General features: G+C 41.8%; 1 protein-coding gene across 5 annotated transcripts in view; it reads left to right on the forward strand.

Moving 5' to 3' along the window:
• Positions 1–26,332, forward strand: part of TACC1 (transforming acidic coiled-coil containing protein 1) — a 622,141-nt gene that overhangs the window by 372,633 nt on the left and 223,176 nt on the right. For all 5 annotated transcript variants that reach the window (XM_086943657.1, XM_086943659.1, XM_086943655.1 and 2 more), the window contains exon 3: positions 17,953–19,039. In XM_086943657.1, the coding sequence (XP_086799783.1) occupies positions 17,953–19,039 (1,087 nt within the window). The remainder of the gene's footprint in view (positions 1–17,952; positions 19,040–26,332) is intronic.

The following is a 26,332-nucleotide window of genomic DNA, read 5'->3' on the forward strand; positions in this document are numbered from 1 at the left end:
TCCACCACCACTACGTCCACCACCACTACGTCCACCACCACTACGTCCACCACCACCACATCCTCCACCACCACGTCCACCACCACCACATCCTCCACCACCACCACGTCCACCACCACTACCACCGCGTCCACCACCACTACCACCACCACCACGTCCACCACCGCCATGTCCACCACCACCACGTCCAACACCACCATGTCCACCACCACCACATCCACCACCACCACCACCACATCCACAACCATCACATCCACAACCACCACCACCACATCCACCACCGGTACGTCCACCACCACTATGTCCACCAACACCATGTCCATCACCACCATGTCCACCACCACACCCACCTCCACACCCACCTCCTCCACCACCACCACATCCACCACCACATCTACCACCACCACCATGTCCACCACATCCACCACCATGTCCACCACCATGTCCACCACCACCACCACGGTCACCACCACGAGGCCACTACCACGTCCACCACCATCACGTCTACCTCCACCACCACCACATCCACTACCAGCACCACGCCCACCACCAAGTCCACCACTACATCCACCACCACCACATCCACCACCACTACGTCCTCCACGTCCACCACCACGTCCACCACCACAACATCCACCACCACATCCACCACCACGTCCACCACCACTACATCCACCACCACCACCACGTCCACCACCATGTCCACCTTCACGTCCACCACCACGTCCACCACCACGTCCACCACCACCATGTCCACCACCAACACAACCACATACACCACCACCACCACATCCACCACCACCAACTTCCACCGCGTCCGCCACATCCACCACCACCGCGTCCGCCACGTCCACTACCAACACAACCACATACACCACCACATCCACCACCACCTCCACCACCACGTCCGCAACCACCACCTCCACCACCACTCCAAATACCACTCAGTGCCACATAATTATACACCACATAATTACACTCTACTGAATGCAACACACACTCCACACAATACCACTCTGTGCCACATAATTATATGCTACATAATTACACTGCACTCAATGCAACATACACTCCAAATACCACTCAGTGCCTCATAATTACACGCCACATAATTACACTCTACTGAATGCAACACACACTCCACACAATACCACTCTGTGCCACATAATTATATGCTACATAATTACACTGCACTCAGTGCAACAAACACTCCACACAATGCCACTCAGTACCACGTGATGATATGCTACATAATTACACTGCGCTCAACAAAACATACACTCCAAATACCACTCAGTGCCATGTAATTGCACACCACATAATTACACTCTACTGAATACAGCACACACTCCACACAATACCACTTAGTGCCACATAATTATATGCTACATAATTACAATGCAACATCTACTCCAAACAATCCCACTCAGTGCCACATAATTACACGCCACACAATTACACTCTACTGAATACAACATACACTCCTCATAATACCACACAGTGCCACATAATTATATGCTACATAATTACACTGCGCTCAAAGCAACATACACTCCAAATACCACTCAGGGCCACATAATTACATGCCACATAATTACACTGCACTCAATTCAACATACACTCCAAATACCACTCAGTGCCACATAATTATATGCTACATCTTTACACTGCGCTCAACGCAACATACACTCCAAATATCACTCAGTGCCACCTAATTACACGCCACATAATTACACTATATCTATCTATTTATCTATCTATCTATCTATCTATCTATCTATCTATCTATCTATCTATCTATCTATCTATCTACCTCACTGTACCTATCTATCTATCGCCCTCACTGTATCTGTCTTTCGCCCTCACTCTATCGCCCCTCACTCTATCAATCTATCTATCACCCTCACTCTATCTATCGCCCTCAGTCTATCGATCTATCACCCTCACTCTATCGCCCTCACTCTATCTATCACCCTTCACTCTATCAATGTATCTATCTATCGCCCTCACTCTATCCATCTATCTATCGCTCTCACTCTATCGATCGCCCTCACTCTATCGATCACCCTCACTCTATCTATCACCCTCACTCTATCTGTCTATCTATCACCCTCACTCTATCGCCCTCCCTCTATCTATCACCCTCCTCTATCTATCTATCACCCTCCCTCTATTGCCCTCACTCTATCTATCGCATCACCACAGCATCACTCAGCACTACCACAGCATCACTCAGGGGCACCACAACATCACTATGCACTACCACAGCATCAATCTGTGCAACCATTCAACAACAACTGGTTCAAATATGTTCTCTCAATGTTTCAAGCATTATTACAAATGTCACTAAAAGATGTTAATATTTCACTTCTGTTCTTGGATTTTGATCACAATAAAATACACTGAACATAATCTTCACAAAAGTTATTTACAAAGGTTTAAGCTATTGCCATTATAAATTACAATAACTTTTATTTAAGTATTAATCATTAAAAACATAAAAGCCATTGTTATTTGTAATATCAATATATCTAAGTCACCTAAATACAACACATATTGCATTACAAATGCTATAGGTGTCACTATAAGTTATAACTATTGGCATTGTAAATGACAAAGCTATTAATTTCGCTATTTCCAAAACCAACACATAAATAAAAAAAAATTCATTTACACTACCAATAGCTCAAACTATCCTAATGCGAGACCTACTGCATTGCGTGTTCTATTTATTCTCTTTTTGTTGTTGGGTGTCAACTATCCTATCATTTGGTGCCTAATCAATCCTCTCCCGACATAATATGCCTTCCCAGGAAGCTCCCACATGTTGTTGCTATCTTTAGATTCTTTTTTTCCATTATTGGATCTGGAAGCTTTGATGAAGGCTCTCCAATCTGCATAAAGAAGTTTGGATGAAAGTTCATTGAAGAAGTACCAGAGAAGACCACAGGAACCAGGTACCGACTAAGAACTCATTGAATCTACCCGCCGAGGGTAAGCCGGAAAATGTCTGGGCAGGGGGCCCCCCTGTACCATGAGATATGGAAAAGGCACCCTTCCAAATCTGCTTTAAGTGCCACCATAAATTCGCACACAAGGACATTCATCAATGGTGCAACCTTTGCCTGCCCCCGGACCACAAGATCTACAACTGTGATGCCTGTGCAGGCTTTTAGCTGTAGACATTAATGGTGAGAGAAAAATAAAGGCAAACATGCTACGCCATGCAGGGGTTGAAAGAGACTACATCGATGCAAGACCTGGGGTTGTCGAGCAAGGAGGGGGGAATAATAGCCCCGAAGTGGCTGAAGATGAAGGCTCAGACACTAAAATGAAGATCAGCAACATCGAGAAGGAACAGCGAGAGTAGAAAAAGAAATGGTTCCAGGTAACACCAAAAAGAAATACTAGGGGAGAGACTAGTACAAGAGCCTCTAAATCCCAGAGAGCTGTCTCTGCATCGAAATCTTTGCCAACCGAATGCAAGCAGAGGCCAAAAGAACCTCTCTGGTCCCACAGTAAGGACACCGCAAGTGGGCAGACATCCGAAAAGACAATGACGTTGAAAGATGATCGAAGTCGAGAGGTCAAAGAGGAAATCTACCCCTACTCACGACACGGAAGAGCGAGTCGCCAAAATAAAGTGCGAGAAAAAGGTGTCTCGATCCAAATGGGCATGATAATAAAAAAGACAATAGAGTTCGATGCATCTTTTCGAATTTCAAATTCCACCGAAAACTTTAATGGAAAAAACACAACTGGAAAATGACAGAGGAGCTGGAGTCCCTAATGACACAAGAGCCACAGCAAGAGAAGAAGGAGGAACAAGAATTCCTATTTGAAGAAGAGAATCCCGAAAACCTGGGCATGTTCCAGAAAACAGAGGGCTGAGAATATATGGAAACCCAGTGGCAAGACATTGGATAGGATTCCCCAAAAAGAAGGGATGGACACTTATCCATCAAGACCATTGTCTCTGACCAACATTGCAATGTATGGCTATCTAATAAAGAGAGTGGGAGTCGAGTATTTGATGCAACTGGAAGAGGTGAAACTGCAGTCATGTTTCCTCATAGAGATACCTTCCAAAGTAGGAGCCAATACTTACCAATGCTACCAAGCATGCTGGATCAGAGAAGAGAAGCCTTTAAGGAAACTGCAACTTGAAAGGCACTAATTCCAAGGGCAGAGAAAACATACAAGCACTTATCAAAAGACTCTATATGTAAGAGGAACCGTAGCAGCACACTCCATCATTGCTTCCAAGGGCCAACGTACCAACAGCATCCGGAGCACCACTGGTAAGAAGATGGACATGGTGAAGAGGACATTTGAAAGAGGTGCCGAAACGCCATGGCAATTAGCCAATTCAAATGCCCTACTCAATAGATGTGTGTATCAGCAGTGGGATGAAATGGCAGAGCTGGTGAAGCATCTGATGATGGTAGGAACACAATGTTGAGACAGCATGCCTGATTAAGGGTGTCAGTTTTTAAGCCAGAGGTACAGGTGAACATAATTGATACCCCATTCAATGGGGAACAGCTACAATGACACTGCAAGTCAATGGGAGTGCTGCAATTCAGAGGACACATGAGAGGATCAACACCTGCTAGAAGACCAGTAGGCAGAGGAAGTTCTCCAAGTGCATTCGCACACCAAGCATTTCTGGGGGCTAGCCAGCTGAAAATTGGCAGTACCAAACACCAGTATGCCAATCCATTCTGGGACATGCAAGAGGAAGATCGTACCCACAAAGAGATGGGCTGCCCCACCAGCGTGTAACTCACTACACCACCACCCCCTGACACACACAAAACCTGTGAGGGTAAGGGTAAAAGACTCCCTCCAGGAGTGGAGGAAAGTAACTTCAGACAGATGGATATTAACCATCTTACGATTTAGGTATTGCATAGACCTGATCAAGCTACCACCAGTAAGATGGCCAAAGAAAGTGGTCCACACAAAGGATGAAAAATCACGTCTATAACAAGAAGTGAAATACAAGACCTCTGTTTCTGAAACAAGTTCATAAAGACACAAAAGTTTAAAATAGCAATGCTTCAGGATGTCATACAACAGCTACAACAAGGAGACCATATGGCAACTATAGATCTAAAGGATGCTAGCTACACATCCCTATGAATCACCGACACAAAAGATACTTGCACTTTGTGATGGACAGGACACACTATCAATTCAAGGTACTAGCTTTCGGAATAAAACCAGCACCAAGAGTGTTTACAAAATGCATAGCAGCAGTGGCAGCACATTTAAGAAGGCAAGGAATACATGTATAGCCATAAATCCTTATTTAGACGGTTGGCTGATGAAAGCAAATTCCTTATGAAAGTGCAAAAAACAAATAGATCCAATAATATCAACACTCCACAATCTAGGGATTTCAATAAAAATTGAAAAAACATCTCTCAAACCAGCACAATAGAAAATATTCCAGGGAGCAAGAATAAACTCAACAGAGACGTAAACTTAACCTTGCGAGAAGTGGATATTATCGATAATACGCAAAACTCATCAATACCAAAAGGGTCAGTCTCTGACAATGAGGACTATGGGGAAAATGCTGGGGAAAGTGCCATCCTTCATACCTATCATACCATATGCAAGGCTACACATGAGACCTATTCAGAATGGCTACAAAACCAATGGTCACAAGCCACTGGTAGTTGGGAAGATCCAGTAGTAGTTACACAGAAAGTACAGGAGGAGATAGCAGGGAGGAACAGGACAAATATAGCTGCGGGAAGACCTTTCATACCACCAACTCCCACGGTAACCATTGCTATGGACACCTCACATATGGGTTGGGGAGCTCATATAGGGAAACTAAAAGTCCTAGGAATGGGGAAGGAACAGGGAGCTGTTCAACACATCAATGTACTGTAACTAAAGATTGTGCTCCTAGCCTTCAAAGCATTTCAGTAACCACTGTGGTGAAAGTTATTGCTTGTTCAAACGTACAATACAACAACAATGCTACATTTTAAAAAACTGGGAGGAACAAGATCCTATGTACTATCAACACTAGCTCATGAAATCTGGAGATGGGCCATCCAGAGACAAATAAATATAACAATACACCTTCTGGGGCAAGACAATGTAGAGGCAGACAAGCTGAGCATTCAAGCATCCTCCTCTCTAGAGTGGCAGCTCAATCAAACAGATAGTCAGACAACGGGGAACACCAGAAATAGACCTGTTTGCAATACCAGAAAACACAAAATGCCAATTCTTTGCATCCAGACACCCAAACTGCCACACTCTAGGAAATACTCTGTTGATAGACTGGTCAGGAAGATTTGCTTGCGCTTTCCAGCTGATCCCACTGTTACCCAAAGTAATCAGCAAATGCAAACCGCCATAAATGACACTAATACTTACAGCCCCACAGTGGGTGAGACAAACTTGGTTCTCATACCGAATAGAGATAGCTCAAGACAATATACAGAAACTACTGGGGCAACAGAATTTATTCTAAATACAAGGGGGCACAGTTCCCCATCCAGAGCCAGAAATCAGGACTTTAGTAGCATGGCTCCTAAGTACATAGAGTTTAGACATCTGGGCCTACCAGAGAACACAATGGCGATTTTCAGGAAAGCAAGAAAACCAACAACAAGAAAATGCTACACAGCCAAATGGGAAAGATAATCAAGGTGGTGGCACAATTTTGGCTACTTAAAGGACAATACATAGTCACAACAGTTCTCCAATATCTTGCACACCTACTAGTTAGCAAGCTAGCTTATGCTTCATTGAAGGTACATTTGGTAGCGATAGTGGCCTACTCAAGACATCATAGAAGGAGTTTCTTCAAAACCCCATGAACTCAGAAGATTCCTGGAGGGAGCTAAATGAATAGCTCCACCAAGAAGTGTGCCAGCACCAACATTTAATTTATATTCAGTACTAACGCAATTGATGAGAAAACCTTTTGAATAACTTCAGAAGACCTCTCTTAAACTTATCACATTGATGATGATTTTCCTTATTATATGACATCTCTTCGAAGAGTGAATTGCAAGTACTCACAATACAAGAGCCACACATGCACATCCACAAAGACAGGATAGTCATGAGGACAGACCCGCACTTCTATCCTAGGTCATCTCACATTTCCACATAAACCAATCAATTTAAATACCATATGTCTTCCAGGAACCAAAAACTAAAGCTGAAAGAGAGTTACAAACACTAGTACATGTACTATATAGAGAAAACAAAACCAATCAAGAGGGGCAATCAACTGTTTGTGTCATTTGCAGACAATCACATGGGAAAACCAGTTACAAAGAATACCATCTATAGATGGATCACAGGAAGAATCCAAATGTGTCACTCAATAGTGGGAATACAACTACAAAAAAACCAAGGCACACTCAACTCACAAAAAAAAGAGCAACTATAGCCTTCCTGGAAAATATACCATTGCAGGATATTTGCATGATAGCTACTTGTTCATCAGTGCACATGTTCACAAAGCACTATTGCATAGACGTACAAATGAACAAGGAAGCTCAAGTAAGACAAAAGATATTAAAACATTTATTTGCAAGCTCGAACCCATCTTTATTTAAGCACCATGGGGATAAAAAAAGCTACAAAATCCATGCAAAGCATGTGAATCAAGAAAATATTCAAAATGCAAAAGGAAATGGTTTGTTACCTGTAGGAGTCATTTTGCAGCTTTAAGATTTTTCTGGAATCACAGATAACTCTTCCACTTCTCCAGGAGATGAGGGAGCAACAACAAAAAAAACACAAATATCTGAAGATGACGACCATGCATGGTAGCAACGGGAGGGCATATGACATCAGGAGAGGCAAGCAAGATTAGGCACCAAATGGTGGTACAGTCGACACCAAACAAAAAAAATTAGAAAAAATAGAAAAAGGACTACTAGTACAAGGGAGAATTCTGGACCCAGCCGCTAGATGGCAGAATAATGCACAGTATGTTAATCCAGAAAATTCTTGAAGCTGCAAAACTGCTCCTACAGGTAACAAACTATTTTGTTTCTACTGCATTTGATTTCCAGAATCTCTAACTGATGAATTTTATGTTAACTACAAACAAAACATTTAACCCAGTTTTTATTAACTCTTTGCTTTGTTTCTCTATAGTGCATGTTTATTCAATCATGTGTGAATTTTGTAAAGATGAGTTTCTTTAACCTTGTGTTACATCTTTTTCAAAAACTGCATAAAATTAGAAATCTGTTCTAAATATATACGAATATATGTGACCCAACTCGCCAAATAACCCTGTACTGGCGACTTATAAGAGACACAGATCCGTATCAGGCTCAAGTACGTTTACTGATGTCTGAACGAAAGGCCAACTGTAAGATTAATTAGTAACTAACTCCTGTAGTTTTGTTAGCCAGGACAAACGCAAGACAGTATTGTATTTTATTTTGTGTACAGGTTGACTTTATGTATTATACATTCATTTTCCTATGGATTTTCGCTGCATATACGTAGTTGGGCTAATAACAACATGCCAAAATTGTCTAATTCGTTAATTCGAACGATGTTGACGTTACTTCACCATTCCAACATGTCTGCCATTCTTTTTACTTACTAGTCCTATGTTTATGTTGATTGTGATTGACAACGCAGAACTTTTGTTTAAATACCGGAGTCACTCGTGTTGGTTTACACGTGAACAAGGCTGTTGAGCTGAAACGCGTTGTGTAAATAAACTGCTTATATTACACTTTGGATTCCTTTGCCTGATTGCCTGAGAGCGCAAGACGAACTTTGTTTTCCTTGGATGTAATGAATAACCGGATTGCTTCGCCGGTATCTGCGCCAACTTTCATGGGTCCCAGCACTCCAGAAGAAGCGTTTCTTTCTTGTATATATATATATATATATATATATATATATTGACAGGACTCAGAAACCCCAAAGCTCCCGGGTTTCAAACAATGAGGGCACTCAAAGCAGATGTAGCGTAGGTCAGCCAAGCTTTATTCGATAAACTCCCTCGATAGTCCGCTAGCAAACGCGTTTCGGCGTTTCCGCCTTCGTCAGTGTAACTGACATTATTTACAAATCAAGTATAAATCCGGTAACTACGTGATCGTCATTGGTCACGTGTCAATTCATTGGCATTGACATAAACAAAGGTACCTTTAAACAATACATTCTCTGTTTCTGCGGCGGCCATCTTTAAATATGCAACACTATATATTACATATATACAAATAAACGCAAAATCAAAGAGATAATGACTAATTCATTCTCTTATCCATTCAAATATTTAGAGAGAAAACATTCAATTAATGAAAATGCTCAATCTAATTCATAACCCATAAATTTAGACGGCAGGTATCCCGCACGTACCAACAGATGCGAGTTTCACTCAAAATTTATCGTGAAAGTCGCCTATGTTCACATGGTTTAGCGTTACCATTTTTGCATCGCAGTTGTCATATATACAAATTACAGCCCTGAATGGGCATATGCATTATTTACATTATATACATTCCAGCCTTGAATAGGCATTTCATCAATGACCAGATCTGATCAACTGATAAATGACTGCATTCGTATCAATCAACACATTGGAAAATAATAAGCTCGACATTAATGGTACTACATTCTACTCTGTTTCAAGGAAACTATATACAAATTTACATCACTGGTTCTTCAACAAAGAGAAAAGGAGACAACAGGAGGGATGCTCAGATGTGAGTCCACATCTCTTCTTCATTGTTCATCCCTCCCGGGGTCTTGGTCTGTAACTGGATAATGAATCTTGATTCCAGTGTTCTCAGCTTTTTTACCCAATTGCCCCCTCTTTCTGTTCTAACCAACTGATCTAAGATGTAATAGGTCAGGAGATTGCTATTGCTATCATGTTCCTGTTCAAAATGACGGGCTACTGGGTAGTTAGGGTCCTTTGATGTAATCGCCCGCATATGTTCTAAGACCCGGAGTTTGGTTTGTTTGACCGTACTCCCTACATACCTCTTCCCACAGGGACATGTTAAACAATAGACTGTGTAGTCGGAATTGCAATTCAACAACTTAGTTATTCTTCCTTTCCTCTTTTGACCAGGTATGTAATACTCTTTGACTTTCTGTGAATTCTTACAGGCCTTGCACTTCATGCAAGGATAGAAGCCAGAAACAGGTGATTTAGTTTTTCTTTTTTGTTCAAAGTGGCTATTTACAAGATGGTCTTTGAAAGATTTCCCCTTCCTGTAGGTTATCAGGGGGTGATCGGACAAAGACTTCCCTATTATTGGATCTGCTCTTAAAATCTTCCAGTTCTTCCGCATCACATTGAAGACTTCTGGAGACTTTTCAGAGAAGTCAGTAATTAGCCTGATCTTGTCGTCTTTAGGTTTGGATCGATCAATTAATAGATCCTTTCTTTCGACCAAATTGCTCCTCAACTCTGCTTGTGTGAGAATTCCTTCCCCATAGCCTCTTGCTGAAAATCTCATTTTTGACTGTTTCCTAGAGCTTACAAACTCCTTGGTGGTCGAGCAATTGCGTTTCATTCGCAAGAACTCTCCCAGGGGGATGTTATTAATAACACTTCGCGGATGAAAGCTGTGTGAGTGCAGTATAGTATTACCCGCCGTGGGTTTTCTGAAAACGGCGGTTTGTATTTTCTTATCCTCCACGAAGACCCGTAGGTCTAAGTAGAACACCTCACTTTGATATATATATCTCAAGTTCAAAATACCACAAAAGGAAGTATTTTAGATGATAACACCCCAAAAGTATGTTATATTGTGGTATAATACTTATGCAAAAAAAAATGCTGAAATATTTCCCCAAAAACATTGGTTTATGATAAATGGACATTTTCCGTAGGCGACTAACTTCGCAACAATGTGATGGTAAAACAAGTTTTGCCACATTATCAGAAAGTTGCCAGACAAATAGTTTTGCAAACACCCCTATCATTAATATGAAAAGACATATATTTCTCACCAATGACCCAACACCACTTACAGTCAAGCTTAATTTTTATAACCTGTCCGGTTTTATGCACCTGACAAAACTCTTTGAAAGTTCCCCATAGGAATAAAGTTGCATTTTAATGTCCAGCTCTTTGGCTGGCAAATCCAAGGATCTACTTACTATGTGAATGAGCTGCGGAGAGCTTGGAACAGGAGAAGCATGTGAACTGCGAACCACGGACATGCCTAGAGAGCCTGCATGGGGAGAGGTCCTGATGTGAATGTTCATCCTGGTTTTAAGTTGTATCGCCTCCCATGACACCAGATACGATTGTGTCATCTCTTGGATACAGATGTACGATATTTACTTTCATCGGCACAGCTGAGCCTACTGAGTACTAGCTAATGGACATACTGTAGACCTGAATATTTTCCAGGATTATTTTTAGTTATATAGTTACGGTATATATTTAGTTGTATCCAAAATCTTCTTTTAGTCCCAACCAAAATAAATTTTGGAGGTTAATATAATCTTAAAATAGTACCAAAGCTAGGCGTAATTGGCCATTGCGGGTAATAAATGAGATGTCTTCACCTGGTGGAGAGAAGAGCAAACTCATTTTTAGAGACTGGGCCTTTTTTTTCATCATCGGCCATTGTCACAGATCATAAACAGGAAAGGCAGAAAGAGGGAAAGGAAGAAGAGAAACATAGAAACACTGTGGCAAATTGGAAATACCGAGATGAAAAGGAACCTGCCAGAGTGAGATGGAGAAGGTCATGGTGGTGGAAGAGAAACATGAGATGCAATCAGTACTGGTGTCCTTGGTGTTTGGGAACCTTGGCATTCAGCAGCACAGATGGCATGATCCTAAGAAAAACTTGAAGTTTCTACAGTTAGTTTTTATTCATTTCTATTTACAAATTGAACATTAAAGACATTTATCATTTTGCGTTAGTTTCTTTCTACTTCAGTTAATCTTATTCAAGTTATTTTCCTGCGGCTGCATTAACCAATATCATTACAGTTTTCTCGCATAGAAGCTTTCTGCCCTGGGAACAGCAAGGGTTTTTTCACTTCCGGGAATTGTTGCACTGCCTCCCGCTGGTAACTCCGCTCTTGCTATTCAAGCTCTTTCCGTCCTGGTGAGGGGCAGAACCATAACAGCGTCAACAAAAGGGAGCTCTGTCTAGAAAGTGCTTTGTTAAATTTGTCTTTCCTCTTTGTTCAGTGAGCAGTGCAGATTCCTGTCAAGTTTTATTACAGTGAGGGCCAGCTCACTGAGCTCAGTGAAATGAATTGCTAAAAAAGGTTGACATCCTTTCTGGACTCAGCTGTGTACATGAACTTGCTTAGTCCTTGGCTGTCGTACTCATGCACGTTTTCATTCAAACTTCATGCTACATTTTATGTTAAGAAATCTCAGTGCCAAGGCCCCTTGGTGCTGATTGCACGATTTGTATTAGAATCCGGGGTAGCGTCTCCATGTTGAGGGGTGTCTCTTTCACCCTATGTCTCCTCTCTGAGTCTGTGTTCCCGTGTCCTAAAGTAGATGCCTCCCTGTCTTAATGTTTGTGCCTTTCAACTCCCTTTTTAGGGCTTAATTCACAGCGCAGCTATTGCATGACCTAATGTGATCACCCCCCCCCAAAAAAAATATTTTAGTTCTAATGAGAGAGAGGATTAATCTTAACCCAACCTATCCTGAGTATAGTATTTGATTGGGCCTAAGTTGTGTGCTTCCACTGAAAAGAAGCGCTTGTGTTGCGCTTTTTGGCGTGTGGCAAAGCTTATTATCCATACAGGAAGCCCTAGCCGGTTATGTGGCAAATCAATGATCATGGATGCAGGCCTGATCAGTTTATAATGACATTTTATTATAAACACAGCAGGCCTTGCGTATTTATTGTAAAAAGCACGCTTACATCAATCCATTTGAGGATGGATTGTTATTACTCTGTATGAAAGTATGCATGGGTTTTGTTGTTGGTAACCCAATGACAAAGTTGTTATAGAAGAATACTTGTTTGGCCCTCGTTGAAGAGATGGTATTTTGCTTAGCCAACTTAATTTGTATATCTTTACAGTTTTTTGGCTGTGTGCCTGATGGTTGCCTTGTGGAAAACATATGCTCAAAACAGTAAGCCTGAGTTTGTTATGGTGACAAGCCAGCAATAACAGCTATAGGCCTGACTGGTGCACTGGGAACATTTTGACAGATTCCTTAGGTCTGGTCTTTTTATTATGAAATCTTCTGACAAAGGCAGAAGGTCTGGCTTAATTATTGTGAACTCATTTGTTAAAGTCTATAGGCCTCTAATTGTTACCTTACTATGTTACAGGCTGTATACATCTATTTTGTTCCATGTAATCTCACAGATTACACAGTTGGCAAGCTTTTTGTTGATTGTTACTCACTGTGGCAAACAAACCCTGGGAGTAGAATAATTTCTCAGTAATGATTCTTGTTAGGCACTATTGAGAGGGTTCGTAGATTGTTTTGCCAACTATTATTTTATGCATATTTGTAATATTATACCTCTATGCATGATAGTTGTCAGTTTGTCTATAGTTCAAAGCAAAAAGATACTGCTATACGCCCCACTGAGAAATGTTATATTGAATTCCTTAGGTGTGATCTGTTTAGAATGAAAAGTTAGGAAAAAGCAAGTAGGCCTTAATTGCTTATTGTGGAAACCATGTGTTAAAGGCAATGTGCTTTTAAGAGTGGATTGTTATTAAACTATGCTAAAGTCAGTGGGAAGGTATTTTATTCCATGGAATCTCACAGATTATTCTATTAGTCAAATGTTGGGATGTTAGTGACCCACCGAACAAACCATGGGGATAGAAAATTTGTACTATGATAATTTGTATTCACCTATGTTAGGAATGATTTTATATTTTTTTCAGAACTGTATTTTTGTATATATGTTATTTTACTAAGGTATTTTATTTATTTATTTTAAAGGATTTATATAGCGCTGGCTAGACCTGGAGGTATCTGAGCGTTTTACATGAGAATCATACCTCATAGTTTATGCCCAATACAGCAGGTTTGAAGCCACTGATGAAGCTGATAGGCCTGATCTTGTGTTTTGAAATTCTGAGATAAATGCAGTACGTCTGACATATTAACTGTGAAAAGCATACAATAAAATCACTATGGATTTAGGGGTGGATGGTTATTACTCTGCATTAAAGCCTATAGATATGTATCTTGTTACATGGATCTCACATATTACTGTGGTAGGCAATGGTTTTTGGTTTTGGTTACCTGAAGATCTGCACTGTGAGAATCCTTGTTAGATTCTCTTAGGAGAGATAGTTTTTCCCCCCTTTTTGCCTACTGTAATTTTGCATACATTTGTAACTTTATGAATGTATACCTAATGGTTGCCTTGTGGGATGCCTGAAGCTCAATACAGTAGGCCTGAGATGGTTATGGTGATAGGCCAATGATAGCATTATAGGTCTGATTTGTTTTCTAGCAAATGGTATTTCAGATTTCGTTAGTCTAATCTGTTTTATTTTTATTTAGACAGTTTTGTATAGCGCGAACGTGACCCTTGGGTTTCGGAGCGCTTCACAAATACAATAGGTAGGTTAGGGATACATCTTGAATAGAATAACCATTCAGAGAATGAGGTAGGTAGGTATAAAGTTATGTAGTAAACCGTATCATACTGATAAAAGGTAGGTTAGGTATACGATTATAAAGCACCAGAGCATAAAAATGTACAATGGCGAGGTATATTAAGCTACTACTTGACATCGGCATGTGCATATTCCAATATAATTTCAGCCAGTGTCTGTCTTCAAGGTTACCATACATGTTATTCTATTTGCCTATTGTACTGTAAAATGTAGTACAATAACAATAGATCCAAATTGTCTTTATCTGTGCATTTTTCATTCAGATTCTGGGTAAGCATAGCGCCTCTAGGTTATCCCCAGTAAAATTAGTGACTTTCTATTTACTTCAATTTGTAGTTCTGCTTTGGCACAACTATGTTTATTACAAAAAGTTATAACAAAGGTAGTAGGCCTCATTTATTTGATATGTAACACATATGTTAAAAACCAAAATCCCTGTAAGTGTGGTTTGTGTTGCACCATGGTAAAGTCTGCATTCACATGTCTTCTTACATGAAATCTCACAGATTACATTTGTATGGAATGATTTGGAGTTGGTTATTCCCTTTGACAAACTTTGGGGGTAGAAGGTTTGTGCTTCAATAATTCTTGCTAGAATCTCTTTAGAAGATCTGATAGTTTTAGCTGTGTAACGTATCAAGAGAGAGAGAGAGGACCAGATAGCTAGTCCGAGTCCCCAGGGATATTTATATGTATCAAAAAGAACTACCGGTAGCTACTTGTGACTTGTATATTGAACTCTGAAATGTCATGTCAAGAAACCGATTATTATCACTAACAGTACCACCAGTATTGTTACACTTTTGCCGCTTGTAGCCTCCACATGCAGCACTTATGAACGGTAATTTTTTTGAATTTTTATTGACTTGTGCTATATGCTAAAAACTGTCTCTATAAATGTCGTGTCTTTGTCATAAATGTTGTTTGTCCAGGTATGCTTGAGGCGGGAATCCCCCCTTTAACACCTATAGCACCTTAGTGAGCGCAACACATAGCCTGCTACACTCACTTAATTATGTAATTTTTATATGCACCCACACTTATAAACGGTCCTGAGGAAAGCCAGAATTAACAGAAGGCACTGGCTAAAACATGTTGACCAACACCTGATGTAGGAGGTCGTAATCCGCCACCATCACATCCATCCTGCCTTGTTTTTAACCGCTGACAGGAGCCCATTTATTAAAATGTAGCCCTCGGGCACTGGGACCCCTGTCAAGCCATTTTAATCTCACTTCACCATTTTCACTACACTGCACTCTCAGTAAGATACCTGCTCCGCTGTAATCAGGCGTTGAAGCACACCCGGGACACATTAGATGTCACTGGGTGGGCCCGATGATGAAGCATGCCACCAACTAGGTTGGTGGGTGAGGGCTTCATAAAGGCACCCAACTGGTGCCACTGGACATGACATTTCAGAGTTCAAAATACAAGTCACAAATAGCTAGTTCTTTTTGATACATATAAATAGTCTTAGCTGTGTGCCAGGATCAGGTTAATTATGCATTTTTTAGGTGGTTTTCCAGAACGGACGAGTAGTCTGTTATATATGTATGTACAAGTTTAGCCACTTACAGTGAAATGGGAGTCCTTTCAATCTCAGATGTATCTATATTTTTCCAAACAATACATCTGAGATCAAAAGTACTCCCTTTTGATATTGGATGTATTTATATTTTTCCAAACAATACATCAGAGATCAAAAGTACTCCCTGCTCAGATGACTTAGATTTACACAGCAGGATTACAGTTCACTGCAGTTATAAGCCATCAGGTTTTCCATATCTGTGTTGCACAGGAAAGATGTAAGCCACTCCAGGAAAGCTGATAACTCCTCAAAATGTATTTATTTGTGCCAGAGGACATGATGCTCTTCCACCCATTCAGTTCTTGATTACACATTTCATTGTAAGTAGCTAAACTTGTATATATATACAAACAACATGGATATCAGACTACTCATTCATTCCAGAACACCACCTAAACAGTGCATAATGAACCTGATGGACCACAGAACGTAAATCATATATAATTTTTCAAGTAATCTCGGAGTAATTATAAATCATTACCGGTTGAAAATAAATATTTTATATTGCTCATCCTGATCAATGCATCATTATAAATGACTTCATTTATTAAGATACAGAGCAACATAAAAGAAAGACTGTTCCTAAATTTGGAAATGATACAGTAATCATGCATCATTCTAGGAATCAAAATCAATTTTTCAATATTTCAGACTCCTGATATATAACATACCTATACTATTACTCCAAATACATTTTCATTGTGTTTGCCTGATGATTTAAAAAAGTGACTGTATCATACGTGAACCGTATAATAACATCACAGCCATGGTACTTCCTACTATGGCAGTGGACTGAATGGGGTAATGATAAGTCCACATCATTGACTCTCCTGTCCTGTAAATGATGTTTTCTCATCACATGTGTAAATCTATCTAAACATGAGTGTGCTTCAGTGTTAGGACTGATTGATCAGTCCTTTCATTTTCAATTACCTTATTTTATAGTTCCCTTTTAATTTCTTTACTTTAGATCATTTATTTGAATTAAGTGTATATTAGAGCTCCCAGGGCGGTACTACCGGTCATCTTGCTTGCTGCTCATTTCAACTGCAGTGTGCAATATCCTTCATGGCCACTTCCTCAAAGCCAGACCATCATTATGGAATGCTGTTGTCCATAGTGTAGCATTGTTTTACAATTCTAAGATGGTGAATTTGTTAGTTCTAAGCGTGACTCTTATGCTGGAATATTAAATTGATGATATACTATGTACAATTCCACTGAAATACGGACACCTAGTGTTATGTTACATTTTGCTAGTTCAAGCATAGTTCTGTCATGCTTAGACAACAGCATGTTTTCTTTCTTCTACTTGTGTTCTTTCAATTTATCTTGCACATGTTGTTGAGTTTGTGTGTGCTTCCTTTTAGTTGCGTTAGAGGGAGAATAAAAAAATTAGTCAGTGAATGGATGAATGAATACATGAGTTCAAAGATTAATAAGAGACTGCATCTATGGTGACTTATTGCATGCCTATACATATTAATGAGACAAAATGTACTTTCATTCACAAGCCAGGCCTAATAGCATAGACAATACTTGTTTCATGTTTAGGTCTCCTTGGCTGAGTTTATTCTGCATGTCAAGCTTGAACACAGAGTTTGTTAGTTTTTGTTTCTGATGTTAAGTAGCCTTACACAGCAGGACCCCCCTGTTATCTAAATAACTTTAATTCCCAATGTGTAATAATTGTATTAAACATTTTAAAACATATAAAGCTGGAGTACTAATGACATTTCATTACCCCTTTATTCTAGAGTGGCAGGAAGATGCTGATGAACCTGTAGATGGCATCACTCAAAGGGATTTCCTACAGAGGACCCCTGCTTCAAAAGAGGACGAAATGCAGCCTCTTGAAATTACTCAACTGAACGGCAAAGAAAACAGTGAAGAGTACTGTGGACAAACATTAACACTGACAAACTTTTCTTCGGAGACCAAGCACATCCCTGTATCATTTGATGAGACAATTGATCTAGATTATACACAGGTTTCCAGCAAGAACATAGGGTTGTCATTAAACGTACCTGAAGATATGACTGATTCAGAGGCAGATCTTCATGCGAAGGCAGCAGACACCAATACAAAAGTTGACACTTTCCCTTTGGAGCATGTTCCCAAAAATGTAAAGCCAGCTGGGCTTAAGAAGATGGAGGTGGAAAGTATTGGTCCAGTTGTACCTATTCCTAATGGCTCCTATAACTTTAATCCTGATGAGTTTAAAGATGATATTAACCCGTTCATGTCTGGGGGCCACAAGGTACAAAATTCACCTTCTGCATCCAGTAATATCCCTGCTTTTCCAGAAACTGAGAAAAACATTTCAGGAGCTGAGGTGTCTGAGCTCTCTAAAGGACCAGCAGTAAAATTGGAATTTGATTTTACAGATGGTACAGAAAATGAGGAGGTGAAGAAACCCATCCCAAAGAAACTGGGTAAAAAGCCAGTTAGTAAATTAGCGACCAGACGACCGAAGGACTCAGTCAGTAAAACTGCTGGTGTGGAAAATGCGGCAAAAGCGCCATCTTCATCCACAGACTTGAACGATGTGCCTCTCCCTAAAGCTTCCTACAACTTTGACCCCAGTCAATGGGACGATCCAAATTTCAACCCTTTTGGTGGAAGTGCCAATGTTCCAAAATCCCCACCTCTCCCAAAAGGTTCCTATAATTTTGATCCTGATCAGTTTGATGATTCAGTTGATCCCTTTAAACCCTCCAAGGGTTTACCAAACGCAATCAATGATTCCAGTCAACCAAGCAATCGCCCAGGTGGAGTTTTAGAGTCTGAAATGGAGGCGTTTCCTGTGGAGGAAGGCAAGAAGGGAAAATCCCGACTTATAACGTAAGTTAATCAATGGTTGTCAGTATTTACTTTCCTCTTTTCAATCATAAAAGTGTTGTTTGTGCGTATACTTCTTTTTTGCAATTGTTTTGGAATTTTTGTTTTTCTTTGCACTTAAGAGGCCTTGGGCTTTGGAGAAATTTCGGAGACTCCTTCAACCAGACACTAAATGTACTGATTGATTCAGATTGATGTTATACAGCTAGGATAACAATTGTTAATGTCATGAACCTGCGAATTTTTCAGTCAAGCTTTCACTTGTGAAGAAACGGAAGATCAATGATAGGCGTAATACATGGTAGTATTTGATTGGATTGCATCTGGATTTATATATTGTCTTACTGCTACCCTTGCAAAGTGTTGAATTGCATTATGGTGGCTAGCACGCTACTCCTTAACACAAAGGTAGTGCTTTATTCAGTGGTTATTAGTTATTTCTGTATATTGTTGGTTATATGTTAGATGTGTGCTTTTATGAAACAGTTTGAGGCATTCCTTCCTGTTTTGCGTGGTAGATTAGGCTAGTAGGAGTAGGTGCATTTACTATTGAGTTCTTGAAAGTTGAAGGTGGGATGAGTGAATTGGAAAGAGGAGGTTTTTTAGTGCTTGTTAGTAAATACTGGGGATAAAAGATGATATGCTAAACTTATGAAAATATTGGCAAAAGAAAAGAATCCATCCTTTGCAGTCCGCACTTGTGATAAAAGAGAGTGAGACTTTATGAGGATATGAAAAGTGATATATGAAACTTGTGATGCCTGTAAATAGCAACAATATTAATTTTAAAACAAATCCTTTTACTTGAAAGCTACCTATTAGACAAAAGTTACCATAACGTGTAGAGCCATGTATGATGTATACAGCTACGATCACATAATCTACCTATAAAGTGAAACATTCTTTCAGTATCAACTCAGGGTGATCCCCAATGCTTAATTTGTAAAGAAATAAGTGCCAGGGCCCTAATCCGCCGGACACGGTAGCTTGCACCACCCACTTTCCCTACCAGGCTGCCTATGACTGTACCAACACAACTACCAAGCATCACACTCCTGCAAGCGTGACCATTCAGACTGATCCAGGATGCCAAAGCTCTAAGAATGTGATTGTGCTTATCTCTAAATTAGGGAGGCAGCACCCAGGTGGAAGACTGTCATGCGTGCCATTGTTGACAAATAAGTGCCAGTGCTAAGCGCCGGAAACGACAGGCTCAAATTAAGTACTGCAAAAACCACAGTTGATGGACAGAATGCAGAAAAATGTCATACATTCACCCCAGTACAGAGATCTGGGCCTAAATCCATCGTTTTTTTGCTCACCATGCCATTCCAGTTTAGAACCAGCCCTATGCAAATAGCAGTTCGGGTTGGACTGTTCTCATTGGGCATAGGGTCAAGACTGATTTGCATATGGCTAGGTCCAAACTGGAATGGCATGGTGAGCAAAAAAAAGATGGATTTAGGCCCAGATCTCTCTACTGGGGTGAATGTATGACAGTGTTCTGCATTCTGTCCATCAATTGTTCTTTTTGCATTGGTCACCCTGAGTAGGACGGGTATGCCCAGACATGGGTCCCGTGCTCTCCATGCCACTGGAGTGAAGCTATCCTGGCTGATGAGGGCTGAGAGCCCGAAACCGGTCCAAGGAAGCTTGTTTCCAGTTCAGGGAGGACCTGGCCTGGCAGTTCAGGCTTGACTGTTCCCATTGGGCGCAGGGTTAAGACTGATTTGCATATGGCTGGGTCCAAAGTGGAATGGCATGGTGAGCAAAAAAATGATGGATTTAGCCCCAGATCTCTGTACTGGGGTGAATGTATGACATCGTTCTGCATTCTGTCCATCAATTGTTCTTTCTGCATTTACCAATTTCAATAGCAGCACTGAGAGACATATCCAAAGTGGTCCACAACCTCTCTTGTGTTTTCCTATTGTTTTTCTCACCAAGATTTGGTTCTTCAGGACTTGTTCATAAGAAATGTGCTCAAAATCACACGGAACAGCCAAAGATCTAAGTGCAGAAACATAATCTTTTATAGATTCATCTGAACATTGTGTCCTAGAGTAAAAAAGAAATCTCTTCATGACGAAATTCCTTTTTCTCCCATACTATAAACATAACTGCATTCCCCACAGTACAGAGATCTGGGCCTAAATCCAATGTTTTTTTGCTTACCATGCCATTCCAGTTTGAACCCAGCCATATACAAATCAGTGTTGACCCTGTGCCTCATGGGAGTGGTCCAGCCCGAACTGCCAAGCCAGGTCCTCCCTGGACTGGAATCAAGCATCCTAGGACCGGTTTCGGGGTTTCACCCCTATTTTCACCAGGATAGCTTGATTCCAGTGGCATGGAGAGCACGGGACCCACGTCTGGGTATACCCGTCCCACTCTGGGTGACAAATGCAAAAACAACAGTTGATGGACAGAATACAGAACAATGTCATACATTCACCCCAGTACAGAGATCTGGGCCTAAATCCATCGTTTTTTTGCTCACCATGCCATTCCAGTTTGAACCCAGCCATATGCAAATCAGTCTTGACCCTGTGCCTCATGGGATCAGTCCAGTCCGAACTGCCAAGCCAGGTCTTCCCTGGACTGGAAACAAGCATCCTAGGACCTGGTTCCTGGTTTCACCCCTCTTCTGCCAGGATAGCTTGATTCCAGTGGCATGGAGAGCACGGGACCCACGTTTAGGCATACCCGTCCCAATAGGGCAGTTCGGGCTGGACTGTTCCCATGAGGCACAGGGTCAAGACTGATGTGCATATGAGTGGCATGGTGAGCAAAAGAATGATGGATTTAGCCCAGATCTCTTGACTGGGGGTGAATGTTTTGATTTGTTCTGCATTCTCTCCATCAATTGTGTCTTTTGCTTTTTTGCCCTAAGTGCGCCAGGTATGCCCAGACGTGGGTCGTGGGCTCACAGTGTCACTGGAATCAAGCTATCCTGGCTGAAGAGGGGTGAACCCCTGAAACTGGTCGTAGGATGCTTGTTTCCGGTCCAGGGAAGACCTAGCTTGGCAGTTCAAGCTGCACTATTCTCATGAGTCACAAGGTCAAGGCTGATTTGCATATGGCCAGGTCTAAACTGGGGTGGCATGGTGAGCAAAAGAATGATGGATTTAACCCAGATCTCTTGACTGGGGGTGAATGTTTTGACTTGTTCTGCATTCCGTCCCTCAATTGTGTGTCTTTCAAATTAAGTACTGGTCATCTCGAAATCAGTCATTTCACAATTAATGTAATTATCTCAAAATAGATACTATGTATCTTATTCTATACCTCTAGACATTTTAGATTTTAGTGAGGAATGGGGTAGAAAACTATTCAAAGCAGCAGATGGGGTTTGGTGTAGTTCAAAATATTTGTATTTCATAAGTTAGTTCTGCAGTGAAGACTTCATCTTCATAGTTATTTGGGCCCAAATATACGCTTACAGTAAATAAAAAATGTTGGTTCATTGTGGCATGTGTGACACTTTTTCTGGATCCATCAGGTCAGTTATCTAGTCTTAAAAGCCTGGCCGCCTCTTGAGATTTCCAATGACAAGGAGTGCGTTTGACTATCAGTAGGCTTTATCAGCCCACAGTGTTTGTGTGAACAGCTTTGGAAAAGTTCTGGTATCCCTGAAGGTAGTTGTGTTTCTTGTTGAGCTTTCCAGCAGGCAGTCGCTACGTGATTTCCCCAAGGGACTGATGTGTCAAATGATTTTACAGTCCCAAATCGTCAAATTCGCTAAAATCACAGGATTTGTGACCACAAAATGACATTTCATATTTATCAAAATCCTTACGACTCAGAAATGCCTTTCCCAATCACAAAAGGGTTTTGCAACTCCTAATGATTTGCAATTAGGAGGGGATGTGAATGGAACTTTCCTTCAGTGTTGCAGATTACAGTCAGATGTATTAATGGTAGCGGTAGCAAACCAGTCTACAGTGACACATGCATTCAAGATTCTGATAACCCATTCTCAAAGAGGAAGCTGCCCCAGGATCTCCAAGTGGAAATGGGGAGGGATAGAAGAGAGGGCAGGAGGAAAAGGGGGGAAAAAAATCACTTTTCTGCTGTGCACGTCCTCTTATTCTCCTGCATGGGTCCAGCGAACTCCATTAACTGATCCTGGTGCTGCTTTGGAGCATCCAGCCGGCCACTGCTCGTGTCCTCTGCTGCAAATTTGCAGGGCCAAAGCTGTGCAGAGCCTTGAATGTGTGTGTGAGGAGTTTGAAATGGGTGTGTTTGTGTATCGGTAGCCAGTGGAGCTCCCTGAAGTGTGGATTGATGTAAGTTCTGTGTGGGAGGTTGAAGATGAGTTTCGCTGCTGAGTTCTGTATGGTTTTTAGTCTTCTGGTGAGTTGTATGGTGGTCCCGGATTAGAGGTTGAACCCATAGTCTAACTGGCTGGTGACTAGGGCATCAGTGACCGTTTTTGTGGCGGTGTTTGGGAGCCATTTGAAGACCATCTTCAGGGTGTGGAAGCTGGATGTAGTGACAATGGTGGCTTGTGCGCTCATGCCCAGTTTGTTGTCGGTGATGACTACCAGGTTCCTGGCGTGGATTCTGGGTGTGGGTCAGAGTTTGGCCAGTGACCAGTTAGAGTCCCATAGCAAGGTGGTCTTGCCAAAGTCCACTACTTCTGTCTTGTTGGCATTGAGCTTGAGGCAGTTGGCTTTCATCCATTTAGAGACTTCGGTCATGCAGGCGCTGAACTTATTTCTTGTGTTGAGGGTCTTGTTTGAGAGGAAGAGTATTAGTTGCATGTCATCAGTGTAGGAGAGGAAGTTGAGGTTGTGTATGCGGAGGACGGTGCTAGAGGGATAATACATGCATTGAAGAGGTTTAGGCTGAGCCACAAGTTTTGAGGCACTCCAGTGATGGGTGTGTGACATTTTGAGGAGTAAGGTGCCAGGCTGACAGCTTGTGTTTTCTGTTATTTAGCAGATCCAGTAGAGAGCTGGTCCTTGGATGCCAATCTTGTACAGACACCTTATGAGGGTATGGTGCGAGACCATACCAAATACTGCAGAGAGGTCCAGCAGAATAAGGGCTGCCATGTCTCCTTTGTCGGGGATCATGCAAATGTCATCTGTGGTGGTGAGGATTGCTGTTTCTGTAACTGTGGTTGGGACAGCATTCGGGCTGCATGGCATTGGGGAGCTGGGGGTTGCGGAGGTGGTTAGTGAGGCGGCAAATAGGTCTGTAGTTGTGGCTGAATCAGCAAGTTGTTTCTTGAGTAGGGGTGTTTCAGTGGCATCTATCAAGATGTCTGGGAATGTAGCGGAGTTGATCAATGCATTAAAGATGGATGCTAGTGTTTCACTGATCAGTTAGACCGTTTGGTGAAGGCATAGCCACAAGGTCGCAGTTTGTTATGTGGCCGTGATGGGAAGTTGAGTTGTGACAGTGGGGCCAGTTGGGGTTGAAGTTGCCCAATATGGAGGTGATTTTGTTACTGAAAAATTTGGAGAACTTGTTGCAGAGTTCTTGCAAGGAGGGTGATGCTGCTGGATGCAGTAGAAGATTGTGAGAGGTATGAGTGGAAAATAAATCTTGGAGGCCTTAAGTGTGGCGCAATTGTGGCATTTTTATTAAAGTTCTAAAGGTTCCAACAGCACAATATACAGTCAGGTCAGAATGAACCTCTGCTTGAGGGGATTCTTGCTTGCTTCTCTCCTTCTCCCACGTCTCCACAGCGGGACGTCCCCCGGCTACCGGAAATAAAGTAAGAAGATAGCGGTAGGTATACAGTTTTGTCAATGTGAGAGGGAAACGAAAGCCATCACCATTCCGCCGAAGTGCAGGAGGAAATAAGGGCAGACCGGTGAGAAAAGAAAACATAAAAGTTTCTGGGGATGAAGGCAAATTATCTTTATCTGGCCTTTCTATTGACCCCTTAACTTCAGGGGCCGTAATCTAGTCTCACATAAGGGTGCCAGTGTCTGCTTTATCGGGTGGATGCATGCGTAGCTATGGCAAGCACTGCATTGCAGGTTGGTATGGGATATAGCGAGTACTCGTGAAGGAAGAACAAAGGAAAACAAGTGTCCCAATGTAAGTGATTTGGGTATTTCTTTGCCCGATGCCTCTTTCATGCAGAAAAGTTAACAAATGAAACAAACAAAAAAAATTGAAAACAGCGGCCCCAGGTCCACACTTTACTCCCTCTCCAGTCTGTATTACGTACCGCCGGGGCCGCAACTCTCCTGAAGTTGAGGCTTCGTGTGTGCGTCCTTTGGGCGTCCACCAGTCTTCGGACCAGCTCTCTGGGTTTTCGTCTCCGTCTTCCGCTTCTTCCCTCCTGGGTTCGTCCTCTTCCAGTCTTGGGCTGTCTCGACCCACTTTCTCTTCAGCGTTGTACCTCGGCGTTCATCCCACATCAGGGCTCCGTTACGCTTTCTCTCCTCCGGTGTCTTCCGGACTTCCCTTATGTGGAGAGTGCTCCGCCCCTCGCTGGGCCAACTCTCTCTCCCATTGGTTGATGTTCTATTGGGACCGGTCTGTTTCCTGTGTAGGAATGACGTCCGGTATAGTTAACTCCTTTCCTGGTTCGGACATGTTGAGACTAGGGAAACGTGAAAACGGTCTCGTCATGGGGGTTAAAGAAGGATTATGGGCTGGGTCCTCCTCACAAAGATGCAGTGAAATCTTGAGAATAGTGAAAATGTTGTTGCTCCTCTTTGTGCTGACTTCAATGTGGTTTACAAGAACTGTGCGCTTGGTGTTCTGCAACTGTTGGTGGTAGCGTTGTGGGGCAGATTTGAAGATGTCTTTATCCGTGGTGCCTTAACTTGTTCTCCATTTATGCTCCCTTTTCTTTCAGTGATGTTTCATCTGCTCGAGCGCCTTTGTGTGCCAGCTGGAGTATGGTTAAACTCTTGCTGTTGTGTTGCCCTTGAGATGAGCCACAGTGTTAGCGCATGCTGTGGTCCAGCTGTTGAAGTTCTAGATGGCTTTCAACAAGTTGCTGGTGTGCTCACGGCCTATGTGTGGAGAAGGAGGAAGCACAGTCCTCTTCTGTGATGCTTTTCCAACTGCTGCAGGTGGTCCAGAGGTAGTATGGTTGTGCAGGATGGGAATGCTAAAACTGACAAGGGCATAGTCTGTCCAGGTCAGAGTTGCTGACTTGTTAACTGTGATGTCGCCAATTGAAGAGACTATCTGGTCCAATATGTGTCTGGCTCTGTGGATGGATTCTTTAATGTGCTGGATGAGACCCAGGATTCCGATGTTTTCTAGAAGGGCCATAGAGTGTGGATCAGTGCGGTCTTCAACGTGCAAGTTAATGTCTAC

This window comes from Lissotriton vulgaris, chromosome 11 (assembly GCF_964263255.1).
Source record: "Lissotriton vulgaris chromosome 11, aLisVul1.2, whole genome shotgun sequence".
Lineage (NCBI taxonomy): Eukaryota > Metazoa > Chordata > Amphibia > Caudata > Salamandridae > Lissotriton > Lissotriton vulgaris.